We start from the raw sequence: 13,834 nt of genomic DNA on the forward strand, positions 1-13,834 counted from the left end.
CTAAGTACATTTACTCAAGTACTGAACTTAAGTACAATTTAGAGGTACTTTTACTTTACTTGAGTATTTCCATGTTCTGCTACTTCATACTTAAATGGTGTACTTCTACTCCACTACATGTATTTATACCTTTAGTTACTTCTCAGATGTGGATGAATGATGTGAAATCTAATCAAGTGTTAAATCAGACTTTAGTTCCACCTGGAGTGAATCTACTTTTACTCAAGTACAAGATCTGAGTACTTCTACTTTTACTCAAGTACAAGACCTGAGTACTTCTACTTTTACTCAAGTACAAGATCTGAGTACTTCTACTTTTACTCAAGTACAAGATCTGAGTACTTCTACTTTTACTCAAGCACAAGATCTGAGTACTTCTACTTTTACTCAAGAACAAGATCTGAGTACTTCTACTTTTACTACAAGATCTGAGTACTTCTACTTTTACTCAAGCACAAGATCTGAGTACTTCTAGTTTTACTCAAGTACAAGATCTGAGTACTTCTACTTTTACTACATGATCTGAGTGCTTCTACTTTTACTCAAGCACAAGATCTGAGTACTTCTAGTTTTGCTCAAGTACAAGATCTGAGTACTTCTACTTTTACTCAAGTACAAGATCTGAGTACTTCTACTTTTACGACAAGATCTGAGTGCTTCTACTTTTACTCAAGCACAAGATCTGAGTACTTCTACTTTAACTCAAGTACAAGACCTGTGTACTTCTACTACAAGATCTGAGTACTTCTACTTTTACTTAAGCACAAGATCTGAGTACTTCTACTTTTACTGAAGTACAAGACCTGAGTACTTCTACTTTTACTCAAGTACAAGATCTGAGTACTTCTACTTTAACTCAAGTACAAGATCTGAGTACTTCTACTTTTACTCAAGTACAAGACCTGAGTACTTCTACATTTACTACAAGACCTGAGTACTTCTACTTTTACTCAAGTACAAGACCTGAGTACTTCTACTTTTACTACAAGACCTGAGTACTTCTACTTTTACTCAAGCACAAGATCTGAGTACTTCTACTTTTACTCAAGAACAAGATCTGAGTACTTCTACTTTTACTCAAGTACCAGACCTGAGTACTTCTACTTTTACTACAAGACCTGAGTACTTCTACTTTTACTACAATACCTGAGTACTTCTAGTTTTACTACAAGATCTGAGTACTTCTACTTTTACTCAAGCACAAGATCTGAGTACTTCTACTTTAACTCAAGTAAAAGACCTGTGTACTTCTACTACAAGATCTGAAAACTTCTACTTTTACTCAAGCACAAGATCTGAGTACTTCTACTTTAACTCAAGCACAAGATCTGAGTACTTCTACTTTAACTCAAGTACAAGATCTGAGTACTTCTACTTTAACTCAAGTACAAGACCTGTGTACTTTTACTACAAGATCTGAGTACTTCTACTTTTACTACAAGATCTGAGTACTTCTACTTTTACTCAAGTACAAGATCTGAGTACTTCTACTTTTATTCAGAAGTACTCCTCCCACCTCTGTGTATAGCCTTAACACAGGATCTAAAACACATGACTATAGGCATGTGATGGTCTGTAACATTAGCCGCTTTCACACCAAGTACTTTGCGTACTTAGTCCCGCCGAGCTCTTTATTTCCTGGAACTGTCCTAGTAGATCGTGTTCTCACTGGAATAAGTCCCTGAGGGAGGATTAGGCAAATGAAGCCGCTGACGTCACTTCTTCTTCTGCTTTGGGTTTACTGGCAGGCCGCAAACAACTTCACGGGGTATACTGCCACCCGAAGTCCCGTCCGGAAGTCCCCGGAGTTGGGGAAGGCTTCAGTAGAAGCTGCTGGGACTCCCAGCAGCTTCTACTGAAGCCTTCCGAGTAAATCGCCAAAAGCGCCGACACCTCCTCATCTCCACCGCTCCCATGTTTTCTTTTGTGTTGCCATAAGTGTCTCTCCGTTGGTGCGCTGGGCTAATGCTAATGCTGCTAATAATGCTAATGCGAGCAAATAAAATGGCGGCTTCACAAAACTTTTCGGAGTTTTACGGGACGTGGTTTGCATTTCGCCCAGCCAATCAGAAATTGTTAGTGTGCCCGACACACCCACGAACCATTTCCTCCCCAGGAAAGTACCACCTCTCTAGCATGGACTATCTCGGGGTGAAAAGGTTTGCGCGAACTCGGGACTAGTTCCAGATCTTTTTGGTGTGAAACCAAAATCCCAAGAACTATAGGCCTAGTTCTTGGGAAAAGTACTCCGGTTTGAAAGCGCATATTATGCCCATTAAATTATTATTATTATTATACCCTAATTATTATTATTATTATATTATAAAACGGACAAGTCAAATCAAGCAATCTGATTGGTTCTTATCCGTGATATACTGAGCGTATACCACGGGTAGAATTGTAAGTTACTTTTCACAACAAGTCAGTATCCCTCCGCGTCTGAGAAAAACAGTATACCGTTGGGTTGAAAAGCAAACTCATACTGGAACAAGAAAGCAGCGGAGAAGTAACGGGGCAGAAGCCCTCCTTTTTGACGCAGTGGTCCAGACATAGACATCAAACGGCAAAACATATTCAGTGTGCAGTTCCTTTGGCATTAGGGCAGGGATATCTAGATACTTTTGAAGGTTTAACATAATGAATTGTGCTACTTTTAAAGCAAGCAACGATGTTTTCAAATCTGTAATCAAAGAGGTCCGCAAAAACGCTATCGACAAATCAGATTGCTTGATTTGACTTGTCAGTTTTATAAATATATTTACATTTCTTCCGTTACGAAACAAACTTACAAAGCATAAAATGGAAACATTTAAGATTAACTTAGACCTCCGGGGGGGGTCTTACTATGGAGGAGTGGATTGAGCAGTGCCTATCTCCAGAGAGCACCTAAACTACGACATGCAGAGCTACGTGAAGAGCAGGTAGACCAACTGGAAAAGTAGCACCATTCAAAAGCTTTCTGATGCGGGTCTTGAAACAAAGCAGAGAAATTATGACCGTTAGTGGCCACAGGTGCGAAAGCTCTCTCCAGAGCTACTGGAAGCCCAATCTCGGGGACCGGAGAAAGTGGAGAAATATTCTCTCCACGCCAAGCAACAGCCTCGAACAACCTCAACCTATACAAGTGACCACGTAAGCCATTCTACTGATGCTGGACAGTTTTTCAGTGGCTGCACAATAAACAGCAACATACACATTAATGTAAATAAACAGCCAAATAATGGATCAACGCTCTCTGTCTAATATGTTCGCTAGCTGTTAGTGTTGTTGCATAGCAACCACCTCGCACTATGTTTTGTGCAGAAGGCAACGGAGGGACTATTTCATTTTGAACATCATTATTTACTAATAAAAACTATTTAAATTAGAGTGTGTATTTCTCTTTCATATTGCCACACTTGGTAACCGTTTTATAAAAGCAATAGCTCACTTCAGGCCGTGATATATGCTCATTATATCACAGCTGAGGGGGTTGAACCACGCCCCTTAGCTGTGATATAATGAGCATATACCACGGCCTGAAGTGAGCTATTGCTTAATTATATTATAATTATTATTATACCCTGCACATCAGGCTCTCTGACAGTGAGCTCTGCTCTGAGTATCTGAGCGTCCCGTTCTGACAGCGCTCCGAGTTCACCAGCAGTTAGACCGTCATCCCGGAGCAGCGGAGTTTAGCCGACAGAGCCGACAGGAAGAGTGGAGCACCCAGCTCAGGCACCGTTACAAAATAACACCCTGCGCGTCATGACGGCAGAGAACAGCTCTCAGATTACTTGGGGTCCCGGTCCCGGACCCTTTATGAATTCAAGTTATTAATGTACATACATTAGGTTCAATTACAAACTGAACACATGAGATCTCCAGCAGGAACAGAGAGTCAGTGAACTGACCTGAGAGTCTCCAGTCTGCAGTCTGGACTCTCCACAAGATCTCTCAGCAGCTTCACTCCTGAATCCTGCAGATTGTAGTTGAGACTCAGGTTCAGATCTCTCAGATGGATGTTGGACTTCAGAGCTGAGATCAGAGCAGAACAGCTGGTCTCTGACAACCTGCAGCTCTCCAGACTGAATAAAGAAAACATGATGAGGAGAAAGAAGAGTTTATAATCAGATGTGTTTCTCAACATTGAAATGAATGAGATCAATAAAATGTGTCTCCTTCAGGAAGTAAACTTCATCATGTCAAACTAATATCACTTCAGATGACCTTTATTCAGACGTTATCGTTTACTAAATATTAAAAACATAGATTTACTTTTTACAAATAAAAGCTATTAAAGTTTCTATAAGAAACAATCAATATTTATGTTTGCAGTTCTTCATTTAGTACATGAAAATAAAAACATGAATAAAAGGACATTTACTCTTTAATGAATTCAAGTTATTAATGAACATAATCAGGTTGAATAACTAATGAAACATGAGATCTCCAGCAGGAACAGAGAGTCAGTGAACTGACCTGAGAGTCTCCAGTCTGCAGTCTGGACTCTCCAGAACATCTCTCAGCAGCTCCACTCCTGAATCCTTCAGAGCGTTGAGACTCAGGTCCAGATCTCTCAGATGGGAGGGGTCAGACTTCAGAGCTGAGATCAGAGCAGACCAGCTGATCTCTGACAAACTGCAGCCCCTCAGTCTGAATAAAGAAAACATGATGAGGAGAAAGAAGAGTTCATGATCCAGTCAGATGTTCAGGTCTGAAATGTGCAGCTCATCATCACTGCGTCCTGATCAATGATCTTTCCCTGAATTACAGAGACTGTCATTCTGTTATTGAGGATCATCATTATATCAGCCTCCTGGTTATTATCTGTGGAAACACGTCTAAATGTGGGAACATTAACATTTCTCTGTCAGAAAGTAAACTTTATGTAAAATAATATTAGTTCAGAGGAGCTTCTTTATTCAGACCATTTACTAAAGATTGAAAACATACATTTACTTTAACAACTAACAGAGGAAGAATAATAGTTACTTTAGGAAACAATCAACTGCTACGACTGCAGACTACATTTAGAGAACACATGTCAAACTCAGATTACATTTGGGCCCTCAGGATCATTTCTAATTCCTATTAGATCCGGCCCTCCGGTATATTGCTCTCAGACCTTCTCTCCATCCTGAGGGTCTCCTCAGCTCAGAGCCTGAGCCCAAACATTGATGACCTTGCCCCCAAGATGAGATGCCAAGTATCTGAGCTAGCATCACAGAGCAGCACACTGACTTTAATGGATGTTTCCTTCTGCACTTTCTCTCTCTCGACAACAGGGCATGTTTGGTTTCTCTTTGAGGGAAATAGTTTTGTTGAAGCTGTTGTTGGCCTGAGGGAAAATGTACTCATAAGAAATGACTCTGGAGAAGCTGCAGATAGAACCATGAGAACTGACTCTGGAGAAGCTGCAGATAGAGCCATAAGAACTGACTCTGGAGAAGCTGCAGATAGAGCCATAAGAACTGACTCTGGAGAAGCTGCAGATAGAGCCATAAGAACTGACTCTGGAGAAGCTGCAGATAGAGCCATAAGAACTGACTCTGGAGAAGCTGCAGATAGAGCCATGAGAACTGACTCTGGAGAAGCTGCAGATAGAGCCATAAGAACTGACTCTGGAGAAGCTGCAGATAGAGCCATAAGAAATGACTCTGGAGAAGCTGCAGATAGAGCCATAAGAACTGACTCTGGAGAAGCTGCAGATAGAGCCATAAGAACTGACTCTGGAGAAGCTGCAGATAGAGCCATAAGAACTGACTCTGGAGAAGCTGCAGATAGAGCCATAAGAACTGACTCTGGAGAAGCTGCAGATAGAGCCATAAGAACTGACTCTGGAGAAGCTGCAGATAGAGCCATGAGAACTGACTCTGGAGAAGCTGCAGATAGAGCCATAAGAACTGACTCTGGAGAAGCTGCAGATAGAGCCATAAGAACTGACTCTGGAGAAGCTGCAGATAGAGCCATAAGAAATGACTCTGGAGAAGCTGCAGATAGAGCCATGAGAACTGACTCTGGAGAAGCTGCAGATAGAGCCATAAGAACTGACTCTGGAGAAGCTGCAGATAGAGCCATGAGAAATGACTCTGGAGAAGCTGCAGATAGAGCCATAAGAACTGACTCTGGAGAAGCTGCAGATAGGGCCATAAGAACTGACTCTGGAGAAGCTGCAGATAGAGCCATAAGAACTGACTCTGGAGAAGCTGCAGATAGAGCCATAAGAACTGACTCTGGAGAAGCTGCAGATAGAGCCATAAGAACTGACTCTGGAGAAGCTGCAGATAGAGCCATAAGAAATGACTCTGGAGAAGCTGCAGATAGAGCCATAAGAACTGACTCTGGAGAAGCTGAAGATAGAGCCATGAGAAATGACTCTGGAGAAGCTGCAGATAGAGCCATAAGAACTGACTCTGGAGAAGCTGCAGATAGAGCCATAAGAACTGACTCTGGAGAAGCTGCAGATAGAGCCATAAGAAATGACTCTGGAGAAGCTGCAGATAGAGCCATGAGAACTGACTCTGGAGAAGCTGCAGATAGAGCCATAAGAACTGACTCTGGAGAAGCTGCAGATAGAGCCATGAGAACTGACTCTGGAGAAGCTGCAGATAGAGCCATAAGAAATGACTCTGGAGAAGCTGCAGATAGAGCCATAAGAACTGACTCTGGAGAAGCTGCAGATAGAGCCATAAGAACTGACTCTGGAGAAGCTGCAGATAGAGCCATGAGAACTGACTCTGGAGAAGCTGCAGATAGAGCCATAAGAACTGACTCTGGAGAAGCTGCAGATAGAGCCATAAGAACTGACTCTGGAGAAGCTGCAGATAGAGCCATGAGAACTGACTCTGGAGAAGCTGCAGATAGAGCCATAAGAACTGACTCTGGAGAAGCTGCAGATAGAGCCATAAGAACTGACTCTGGAGAAGCTGCAGATAGAGCCATAAGAAATGACTCTGGAGAAGCTGCAGATAGAGCCATAAGAACTGACTCTGGAGAAGCTGCAGATAGAGCCATAAGAACTGACTCTGGAGAAGCTGCAGATAGAGCCATAAGAAATGACTCTAGAGAAGCTGCAGATAGAGCCATAAGAACTGACTCTGGAGAAGCTGCAGATAGAGCCATAAGAACTGACTCTGGAGAAGCTGCAGATAGAGCCATAAGAAATGACTCTAGAGAAGCTGCAGATAGAGCCATAAGAACTGACTCTGGAGAAGCTGCAGATAGAGCCATAAGAAATGACTCTGGAGAAGCTGCAGATAGAGCCATGAGAACTGACTCTGGAGAAGCTGCAGATAGAGCCATAAGAACTGACTCTGGAGAAGCTGCAGATAGAGCCATAAGAAATGACTCTGGAGAAGCTGCAGATAGAGCCATAAGAACTGACTCTGGAGAAGCTGCAGATAGAGCCATAAGAACTGACTCTGGAGAAGCTGCAGATAGAGCCATAAGAAATGACTCTGGAGAAGCTGCAGATAGAGCCATAAGAAATGAATCTGGAGAAGCTGCAGATAGAGCCATAAGAACTGACTCTGGAGAAGCTGCAGATAGAGCCATAAGAACTGACTCTGAAGAAGCTGCAGATAGAGCCATAAGAAATGAATCTGGAGAAGCTGCAGATAGAGCCATAAGAACTGACTCTGGAGAAGCTGCAGATAGAGCCATAAGAACTGACTCTGGAGAAGCTGCAGATAGAGCCATAAGAACTGACTCTGGAGAAGCTGCAGATAGAGCCATAAGAACTGACTCTGGAGAAGCTGCAGATAGAGCCATAAGAAATGACTCTGGAGAAGCTGCAGATAGAGCCATAAGAACTGACTCTGGAGAAGCTGCAGATAGAGCCATAAGAACTGACTCTGGAGAAGCTGCAGATAGAGCCATGAGAAATGACTCTGGAGAAGCTGCAGATAGAGCCATAAGAAATGACTCTGGAGAAGCTGCAGATAGAGCCATAAGAACTGACTCTGGAGAAGCTGCAGATAGAGCCATGAGAAATGACTCTGGAGAAGCTGCAGATAGAGCCATAAGAAATGACTCTGGAGAAGCTGCAGATAGAGCCATAAGAACTGACTCTGGAGAAGCTGCAGATAGAGCCATAAGAACTGACTCTGGAGAAGCTGCAGATAGAGCCATGAGAAATGACTCTGGAGAAGCTGCAGATAGAGCCATAAGAACTGACTCTGGAGAAGCTGCAGATAGAGCCATAAGAACTGACTCAACTGATTATTTAATGTGTAATGTTGTTTTTATAGGCAATCATTGAAGCTTTGTTAGTTTCCAGGTTTAATATGTGCAATAAGTTCATTTCAATAAGTTCTGCAATAAACATTGAACCAGTCCGGCCCTCCACTAGTACACATTTTTTTATTTTGGCCCACTGTGTGTTTGAGTTTGAAACTCCTGCTTTAGAGAAACAAAAATATGAACAAAACAACAATTCCAAAAGTATGGATGTAATATATGAATGTAGAAGAGTCAGGTTGAATAACTAATGAAACATGAGATCTCCAGCAGGAACAGAGAGTCAGTGAACTGACCTGAGAGTCTCCAGTCTGCAGTCTGGACTCTCCAGAACATCTCTCAGCAGCTTCACTTCTGAATCCTTCAGAGCGTTGAGACTCAGGTCCAGAACTCTCAGATGGGAGGGGTTGGACTTCAGAGCTGAGATCAGAGCAGACCAGCTGATCTCTGACAAACTGCAGCCCCTCAGTCTGAAGAAAGAAAACATGATGAGGATTAAAAATCAGTTTATAATCCATTCAGATGTTCAGGTCTGAAATGTGGGAACATTAACATTTCTATTTCAAAAAGTAAACTTTATGTAAAATAATATTAGTTCATCTTCCGGTGAGCCTTTCAAGATGATAGAAAACTCTCCCGGTCAATTTGAGTTTGAAACCCCTTAGAAACACAATATCTTTGAATACAAGACACCAAAAGGATGAGTGGGGTTAAAGGCAAGAAACCACTGGGGAAAACAAAAAACTAGAACGAGGGAAAAGACAAGAAAACCAGAGACGGATGCGGGTAGTGAGGAGGAAGACATTTCCACGGCTGAGGCTATGCAAAACTTGGGCAGGGATATAAGAAACTTAAAAACTGCGTTAAAACAGGAACTAACGGACTTTAAGAACGACTTCAGACAAGCCATGGAACAGGAGTTCAACTCTTTCAAGACGGAGATGAATACAAAATTACAAAGCGTCGTTGGTGATGTCCGCAATGTTAGCACGATGCTAACTGAAGCAGAGCAACGGGTGGAGGGAACGGAGACCATGGCCACGGACCTGAGAGACGCTCTGCTCTTTTCTCAACAGAGGCTGCTTCAAGCAAAGGTAACGGACCTAGAAGGAAGATCCCGCCTCACTGTGGAGGGGGACAGGAGTCCTCACTGTGGAGGGGGACAGGAGACATGAGTCCTCTGGACACTGTGGAGGGGGACAGGAGTCCTCACTGTGGAGGGGGTGGGAGACAGGAGTCCTCTGGACACTGTGGAGGGGGTGGGAGACAGGAGTCCTCTGGACACTGTGGAGGGGGTGGGAGACAGGAGTCCTCTGGACACTGTGGAGGAGGTGGGAGACAGGAGTCCTCTGGACACTGTGGAGGGGGTGGGAGACAGGAGTCCTCACTGTGGAGGGGGTGGGAGACAGGAGTCCTCACTGTGGAGGAGGTGGGAGACAGGAGTCCTCTGGACACTGTGGAGGGGGTGGGAGACAGGAGTCCTCACTGTGGAGGAGGTGGGAGACAGGAGTCCTCTGGACACTGTGGAGGGGGTGGGAGACAGGAGTCCTCACTGTGGAGGTGGTGGGAGACAGGAGTCCTCTGGACACTGTGGAGGGGGTGGGAGACAGGAGTCCTCACTGTGGAGGAGGTGGGAGACAGGAGTCCTCACTGTGGAGGTGGTGGGAGACAGGAGTCCTCACTGTGGAGGTGGTGGGAGACAGGAGTCCTCACTGTGGAGGTGGTGGGAGACAGGAGTCCTCTGGACACTGTGGAGGAGGTGGGAGACAGGAGTCCTCACTGTGGAGGAGGTGGGAGACAGGAGTCCTCTGGACACTGTGGAGGGGGTGGGAGACAGGTGTCCTCTGGACACTGTGGAGGAGGTGGGAGACAGGAGTCCTCTGGACACTGTGGAGGAGGTGGGAGACAGGAGTCCTCACTGTGGAGGTGGTGGGAGACAGGAGTCCTCACTGTGGAGGAGGTGGGAGACAGGAGTCCTCTGGACTCTGTGGAGGAGGTGGGAGACAGGTGTCCTCACTGTGGAGGTGGTGGGAGACAGGAGTCCTCACTGTGGAGGAGGTGGGAGACAGGAGTCCTCTGGACACTGTGGAGGGGGTGGGAGACAGGAGTCCTCACTGTGGAGGAGGTGGGAGACAGGAGTCCTCTGGACACTGTGGAGGGGGTGGGAGACAGGAGTCCTCACTGTGGAGGTGGTGGGAGACAGGAGTCCTCTGGACACTGTGGAGGGGGTGGGAGACAGGAGTCCTCACTGTGGAGGAGGTGGGAGACAGGAGTCCTCACTGTGGAGGTGGTGGGAGACAGGAGTCCTCACTGTGGAGGTGGTGGGAGACAGGAGTCCTCACTGTGGAGGTGGTGGGAGACAGGAGTCCTCTGGACACTGTGGAGGAGGTGGGAGACAGGAGTCCTCACTGTGGAGGTGGTGGGAGACAGGAGTCCTCTGGACACTGTGGAGGAGGTGGGAGACAGGAGTCCTCTGGACACTGTGGAGGTGGTGGGAGACAGGAGTCCTCACTGTGGAGGTGGTGGGAGACAGGAGTCCTCATTGTGGAGGAGGTGGGAGACAGGAGTCCTCACTGTGGAGGTGGTGGGAGACAGGAGTCCTCATTGTGGAGGAGGTGGGAGACAGGAGTCCTCACTGTGGAGGAGGTGGGAGACAGGAGTCCTCTGGACACTGTGGAGGTGGTGGGAGACAGGAGTCCTCTGGACACTGTGGAGGGGGTGGGAGACAGGAGTCCTCTGGACACTGTGGAGGGGGTGGGAGACAGGAGTCCTCTGGACACTGTGGAGGGGGTGGGAGACAGGAGTCCTCTGGACACTGTGGAGGTGGTGGGAGACAGGAGACCTCTGGACACTGTGGAGGTGGTGGGAGACAGGAGTCCTCTGGACACTGTGGAGGAGGTGGGAGACAGGAGTCCTCACTGTGGAGGAGGTGGGAGACATCAGTCCTCTGGACACTGTGGAGGTGGTGGGAGACAGGAGACCTCTGGACACTGTGGAGGAGGTGGGAGACAGGAGTCCTCACTGTGGAGGAGGTGGGAGACAGGAGTCCTCTGGACACTGTGGAGGAGGTGGGAGACAGGAGTCCTCACTGTGGAGGAGGTGGGAGACAGGAGTCCTCTGGACACTGTGGAGGAGGTGGGAGACAGGAGTCCTCACTGTGGAGGAGGTGGGAGACAGGAGTCCTCACTGTGGAGGTGGTGGGAGACAGGAGTCCTCTGGACACTGCGGAGGTGGTGGGAGACAGGAGTCCTCTGGACACTGCGGAGGTGGTGGGAGACAGGAGTCCTCACTGTGGAGGTGGTGGGAGACAGGAGTCCTCTGGACACTGTGGAGGAGGTGGGAGACAGGAGTCCTCTGGAAACTGTGGAGGTGGTGGGAGACATGAGTCCTCTGGACACTGTGGAGGTGGTGGGAGACAGGAGTCCTCTGGACACTGTGGAGGTGGTGGGAGACAGGAGTCCTCACTGTGGAGGTGGTGGGAGACAGGAGTCCTCTGGACACTTTGGAGGTGGTGGGAGACAGGAGTCCTCTGGACACTGTGGAGGAGGTTGGAGACAGGAGACCTCTGGACGCTGTGGAGGTGGTGGGAGACAGGAGTCCTCACTGTGGAGGTGGTGGGAGACAGGAGTCCTCTGGACACTGTGGAGGTGGTGGGAGACAGGAGTCCTCTGGACACTTTGGAGGAGGTGGGAGACAGGAGACCTCTGGACGCTGTGGAGGTGGTGGGAGACAGGAGTCCTCACTGTGGAGGTGGTGGGAGACAGGAGACCTCTGGACGCTGTGGAGGTGGTGGGAGACAGGAGTCCTCACTGTGGAGGTGGTGGGAGACAGGAGTCCTCTGGACACTGTGGAGGAGGTGGGAGACAGGAGTCCTCACTGTGGAGGTGGTGGGAGACAGGAGTCCTCACTGTGGAGGAGGTGGGAGACAGGAGTCCTCACTGTGGAGGTGGTGGGAGACAGGAGTCCTCACTGTGGAGGGGGTGGGAGACAGGAGTCCTCTGGACACTGTGGAGGGGGTGGGAGACAGGAGTCCTCTGGACACTGTGGAGGTGGTGGGAGACAGGAGTCCTCTGGACCCTGTGGAGGGGGTGGGAGACATCAGTCCTCTGGACACGGTGGAGGTGGTGGGAGACAGGAGTCCTCTGGACACTGTGGAGGTGGTGGGAGACAGGAGTCCTCTGGACACTGTGGAGGAGGTGGGAGACATCAGTCCTCTGGACGCTGCTGAGGGGGTGGGAGACAGGAGTCCTCTGGACACTGTGGAGGGGGTGGGAGACAGGAGTCCTCTGGACACTGTGGAGGAGGTGGGAGATATCAGTCCTCTGGACCCTGTGGAGGGGGTGGGAGACAGGAGTCCTCACTGTGGAGGAGGTGGGAGGCAGGAGTCCTCACTGTGGAGGGGGTGGGAGACATCAGTCCTCTGGACACTGTGGAGGTGGTGGGAGACAGGAGTCCTCTGGACACTGTGGAGGTGGTGGGAGACATCAGTCCTCTGGACACTGTGGAGGTGGTGGGAGACAGGAGTCCTCTGGACACTGTGGAGGAGGTGGGAGACATCAGTCCTCACTGTGGAGGAGGTGGGAGACAGGAGTCCTCTGGACACTGTGGAGGTGGTGGGAGACAGGAGTCCTCTGGACACTGTGGAGGAGGTGGGAGACAGGAGTCCTCTGGACACTGTGGAGGGGGTGGGAGACAGGAGAATGGCAGCCAAGCTGTCCTCCCTGCTGGACACTGTGTCCCACCCTCTCCAGGACACCCTATCCTCACTGTGCAGCACCTTCAGCGACAGGCTGCTGCACCCCACCTGTCTCACGGAGAGATACCGCAGGTCCTTCCTTCCTGCGACACACACACACACACACACACACACACACACACACACACACACACACACACACACACACACACACACACACACACACACACACACACACACACACACACACACACACACACACACTTCTGGGATTTCCCCTCCTCGACTCCTATCCTCGAGACTTAGTCCCGCCCACAGGAGGAGGCAGAGAGTTCAAATATAACCCGGTGTGGGCATTTACTCCTCATGGGCAGATGATTCACAGCCTCAATATGACTGTCCTCCCCAAGCGGCAAACTCTGGGGAAGAGCCGGGACGCCAATGCGGAAGTGCCTCAATCTGCAGTTCATCTAGTGGCCAGTAGGAGCAGTCTGCAGAAGGGAGCAATTTCCATAGACCCCCATGTTAAAATGCCCAACTTTAGAGCAGAATTAAACATGTTTACATCGTGGTTCAAAAAACCATATTCTCTGTATAGTTAGATACCCCCTTCTTGAATATGGATTGGGGGAGTGAATTTTTTCTCAAGTCATCTGTTTAATTAATATTAAGCCTTAAAGCTTTTGTATAAATTAGGGCGTGGTCACTTTGATGGACATGTACATGCCTCACTGTCAGCTAAAAGCAACTTGTCCACTCTGCTAGGCTACAACCATAGAGGCTACAACGTTCGTTAGTCATAGTACTGTACTTGACCCTTTAGCTTTAGCCGTGTTCGTGGTGATTGTGCCTTTTAGGGAATATTGTTACAAATACCAGACGATTAAAATGTTGTGCTGTGCGCTTGAATGTACTAAC

General features: G+C 47.8%; 1 protein-coding gene across 1 annotated transcript in view; it reads right to left on the reverse strand.

Annotated features, from left to right (window-relative positions):
• The window catches only part of LOC307027262 (uncharacterized protein), a 67,923-nt gene that overhangs the window by 29,622 nt on the left and 24,467 nt on the right, over positions 1-13,834 (reverse strand). Inside the window, exons 6-8 of the mRNA XM_079695472.1 lie at positions 8,517-8,690; positions 4,462-4,635; positions 3,894-4,067 (exon numbers count right to left, since the gene is read on the reverse strand). Of these exons, the coding sequence (XP_079551598.1) occupies positions 3,894-4,067; positions 4,462-4,635; positions 8,517-8,690 (522 nt within the window). The remainder of the gene's footprint in view (positions 1-3,893; positions 4,068-4,461; positions 4,636-8,516; positions 8,691-13,834) is intronic.

Source organism: Notothenia rossii (assembly GCF_949606895.1).
Source record: "Notothenia rossii genome assembly, contig: scaffold_72, whole genome shotgun sequence".
Taxonomy (NCBI): domain Eukaryota; kingdom Metazoa; phylum Chordata; class Actinopteri; order Perciformes; family Nototheniidae; genus Notothenia; species Notothenia rossii.